Consider the following 4470-nt stretch of genomic DNA (forward strand, 5'->3'; position numbering starts at 1 on the left):
AAACGAGCAAAAAGAATGTAAGAAGACAAAACCACCCACACTGCTCATCTTGATTTGTTAGTTAGTAGCTTTTGTTACCAACCAAAAGATCTTAAGTTCGTAACTTACATATGTGATGTATGTATGAGCGTCACCGCCAAAAAAAAAAAAATTGAAAAATATCTAACAATGTTAAAGGGATTATATAAATATAAAAAAATTATTAAATATTTATGTGATGAATACTTAAATTTCTTAATTTATTTACATAGCACTCAAATCTCTAACAACAACAACATCAACGTAATTTTTTAAAGGATTCATGTCATGATAATTCAACAAGTTTTACGTTGGTTGTCGACTACCTAATGCAACACTCCTCTTTTTTCATCCAGGACTTGAGACCAGACAATAATAATGACAGAGTTAGAGATAATTTAGACTCAAATCTCTGAATTACATCAAAATTAATATTAATGTTAGTTTATTTAAATAAAATACTTTTTTAAGCATGTATTTTGATCTGACTTAGACACTAAAATCACATATTCATAAACATAAAGATTTAATTATAGATGTAAATAGATAAAACCTTTATGATATATATGTAAAGCTCTAAGAAATTATAATCAAATAAAATTATAATATTTGCCTAAAAATAAAATTTTGATGGAATATCATAATTTTTTTTTTTTAAGGATTGTATTATAAGGCAATACATATATGCCACTTCTATCCAGCTCATTCCAACTGGCAACTAAAGCCTTAAAATCCCCTCGCCCCTCAACTCCACACCTCCTACCTCACAAGTCACATCTCGATCCCATCCTCTTCTCCAACCATGGCCTCCTCCACCCATCTCTTCCTCCTCGCCGCCACCTTCTCCGCCATCATTGGCATCGCAGCTGCCGCAACCGCCGCCGCTCCGTCCGCCGCCGGCCTCAACAACCTCACTGATATTCTCACAAAGGGTGGTCAATATAACACATTCATTCGCCTTCTGAAATCCACACAAGTTGGACAGCAGATTCAGAGTCAGCTCAACAACTCCTTTAATGGACTGACGATCTTTGCTCCTACTGATAATGCCTTCAATAATCTGAAGGCTGGCACTCTCAATGGGCTGAGCGCTCAGGACCAAGTTAACCTTGTACTCTCCCATGTTCTGCCAAGGTAATCCATGGTGATTGTGGAGGAAAAGTTTTTTTAACACATCACTAGCTTTAAGATTACTGTATAAAATATGAAAAAGATGGTTAAAAACTTAAAATATGTTAGATTAACTTTTTTTTTTTATCACAATAAGTCTTAAGTTAACAAATTTCTTTAAAAAAAGGTTTTTTTTTCCTTCTAAAACAGGTATTACAGCCTGTCAACATTCCAGACGGCCAGCAACCCGGTGTCCACCCAGGCGTCGGGTCCCGGCGGCGTGTACACAGTCAACGTGTCGAGCACCACCAACCAAGTCAACGTGACCACCGGCGTCGTCGAAACTCAGGTCAACAACGCTCTGGACACCAACTTCCCCCTCGCCGTCTACTCCGTTGACAAGGTTCTCCTTCCCACCGAGCTCTTCGGACCAAAGCCGCCGGAGGCGGCACCAGTAGCGGTGGCGCCGTCGAAGTCTCCGGCTAAGGGAAGGCCCACGAAGGGCGACACAGCGGCGCAGTCAGTGGCGGAGGCGCCGGCGGATGCGGCGAGCCACCCGTCGTCGGCGGGCAGGCTGATGGCCGGAGCTGCGGTTGTGGGATTTTTTGGGATCGTGAGTATTTTGTGAGATTTTTTTTAGCATTTAGGGATTTCATTTGTAATTGTTGTCTTATTGCATGCCACGTGGCGTACGGTCCATGTGTCATGCGTTGGGTGAATACAGTGGTGGCTCCACTTGGTTTACTGTGGTGGTGGAGCCACTTGGTGCTTGTGATTATTATATTTATTTAGCGGCTTGGATTGTTTATTTGTTGGTATTGTTCTTCTATTTTGGTATATGAGAATATTTGGGGAGTAATATCATCTTCTTAAAGGGATTGAATAATTTGTTTCTTGGTAAAATTTCCTTTTGTGTCATTTGTTTTTTTATTATTATTTTAAAATTTAATTTGGGTCGACTTTATTATTTCTTCTTAAAATAACTTTTAAATGCAAAAAATAATACTATAAAAATGCTTTAAGAAATAATAAGAAAGTCGTCACAAACGAAATCTAAGTTATATTCCTTGTTGAAGTTCTTTAAGAATATTATAATTTATAAGCATACCACGGCTAATTACCCCTCCCAATCAAAGATTAAAAAAAAAGCCTCAACTAAGGTTTTGATTGGAACAACTTTTGACCAGTAGTATTTTAAATAAAACATCCTTTTATTATACAATTTTTTTTAAAAACAATGAAAAAACAGTGGCAAAAAACTATCTAAAACTACGAAAATTATTACGTGCGGCGTTCGGAGATGAATCCAGAAGCATCACGTCACCTAGGGCCCGATGCTCGATGTCATGCTTTTGCCACACATACCCTCTCTGCTTCTGCTCCTCTCATAAGTATCAAATAAATAGAATAACGACAAATATTTCAAAATTTGGGAGGAAAAAATACATTTTAGCAAGATTTAGACCAAATCCCAATTAAATATTGCAACATGCCATGAGTTATGATAGGGTTTCATCTCAATAAGCATAGGCTATTGTTTTGGGGAGAAATTATTTTGTGTGGAGACCGAACGCAGAATGTTGTCCAAAGACCAATAAGAATGCACTACATCAACGGTACCAAGTGACGGTACCAAGCCACGATATCGAGCGGCAGTACTGAGCAATGGGGTGACGTGACACATTCTGATTGGTCTCCAGACGACATCCGGCATCTGCACAAAATAATTAACCCTTTTTTTTTTTGGGTTTCATTATAATTGCACAAGTAATGCATTCTGTTATGTTTTTTTTTTTTTTTTTGGGAGAAGTATAGGGCATAGCTCAATTTTCATTAACTATAAAAAGAGATTACCATGAATGCAAAGAAAAACACAGCCGAACACGATGTAAAACACAACTATAAGGTTAAAACCAAAAAGCAATGCTCACTGAAAAGAGCAAGAAAAGAAAGAAATTAATTGAAAATTAAACATAACTACAACTACAAAGTTGACTCAAAATGAGCAAAAATAGATTGGTGGAACACAAAATTCAGTTACACCCTAGTTGTCTAGATTATTATCTCCATTATGAGAAATTATTATTTACAGAGACTGGACGGCAAGAACCGTCCGAATTTGCTGTGTTTTAGTTCTCCTGTTGCTACACTTTTGCAAACACTAATCAAAATGACAGCCAATATGCAATCATTGATAAGTACTTGCAAAAGCGGAGCAAAAGGGATACTAAAGCGCAACAAATATCATACTAATTGAATATTTGTTGATCTTTTACTACGCTTTTGCAAATACTCAACAAAATGTCAGCAAAAGGGCATTCATAATTGCATATTTGCTTTCCCTTTATTAAATATTTGCAAAATCAGACTAAAAAGATAGCTAAATGACAACAAATCTGAACGGTTCTCATTGTTCTGTCTCCCCCCCACAAGGTAATAGCCATGCACTCCAAGGGGTAAAAACTGACAAAACATTTCCAATAATTGGAGACATTCATCATTTTCCAGCAAAATCTGACAAAAAAAACCCCATGTAGCGTCCGAACATGATAAAAAGCCTTAGAAGTAGCAAAAAGAAACTGGCAGCCGAACCATGTGAGACCCATAAACTAAAATATTGCAGATCAAGAGGCCCAGAAGACCAAAAAAAGACAAGGCTATTTAAAGTAATAAGTGTAAGAAGTCCTAATTTTTCCAATTGAAAGTTTTGGCGCAAACAGCCGTTTTAATAAGAAGAGAAATAGTAGATGAGTTGTTATGATGAGAGCCAAAACAATAAAAGTTTTATATAAAAGATAAATTTAAAGCAAAAAAAAAAAAAACGTATGATTGATAAATTTAAAAAATAATTATAATTTTTTAAATCTTTTGGCACCAGCTCTGCAAATGCCTTCCACCATGCTTGAGATCATTGCATCACTATATAAACTAAATTATTCAATGTTTATAAAAAAATAAAAATATATTTTTATATATCAAATATACTTTATTTTCAGCCAAAATATAAATAAAATAAAATAAACAAAAATTAAAAAATTCAAATGTCTTCTTATAGACGAACTAAATATGGTTACTTAGGTAAAAATAATAAGCTCCTATGATTTGAGGTTGTGTCGACTACACTAAGAGATGTCGTAAGTCAAAAGTTTATGATGATTGTCATAGGGGTGTCAATATTTGACACGACACGAAAACCTTACTGAAAAATATGGGTTGGACCGACCCGTTTAAAAAACAGGTCGGGTTCGGGTTCCCAAATTTGACTCGTTTGAAAAAATGTGTCGGGTTCGGGTTGACCTAATGGGTTGGCGGGTCAACCCGGAAACCTGTTTAAACTAACTG

The 4470-nt window shown here is 36.2% G+C and overlaps 1 protein-coding gene across 1 annotated transcript; it reads left to right on the forward strand.

The window, feature by feature from the left end:
* Positions 1-719: 719 nt before the first annotated feature.
* Positions 720-1863, forward strand: LOC110095415 (fasciclin-like arabinogalactan protein 9). Its single transcript, XM_020820950.2, has 2 exons — positions 720-1152; positions 1339-1863. Exons 1-2 carry the CDS (start codon positions 821-823, stop codon positions 1754-1756), a joined length of 750 nt encoding a protein of 249 aa, XP_020676609.1. The 5' UTR covers positions 720-820; the 3' UTR covers positions 1757-1863.
* Positions 1864-4470: the final 2607 nt, after the last annotated feature.

The sequence above is a fragment of the Dendrobium catenatum genome, unplaced genomic scaffold, assembly GCF_001605985.2.
Source record: "Dendrobium catenatum unplaced genomic scaffold, ASM160598v2 fragScaff_scaffold_1202, whole genome shotgun sequence".
Taxonomy (NCBI): domain Eukaryota; kingdom Viridiplantae; phylum Streptophyta; class Magnoliopsida; order Asparagales; family Orchidaceae; genus Dendrobium; species Dendrobium catenatum.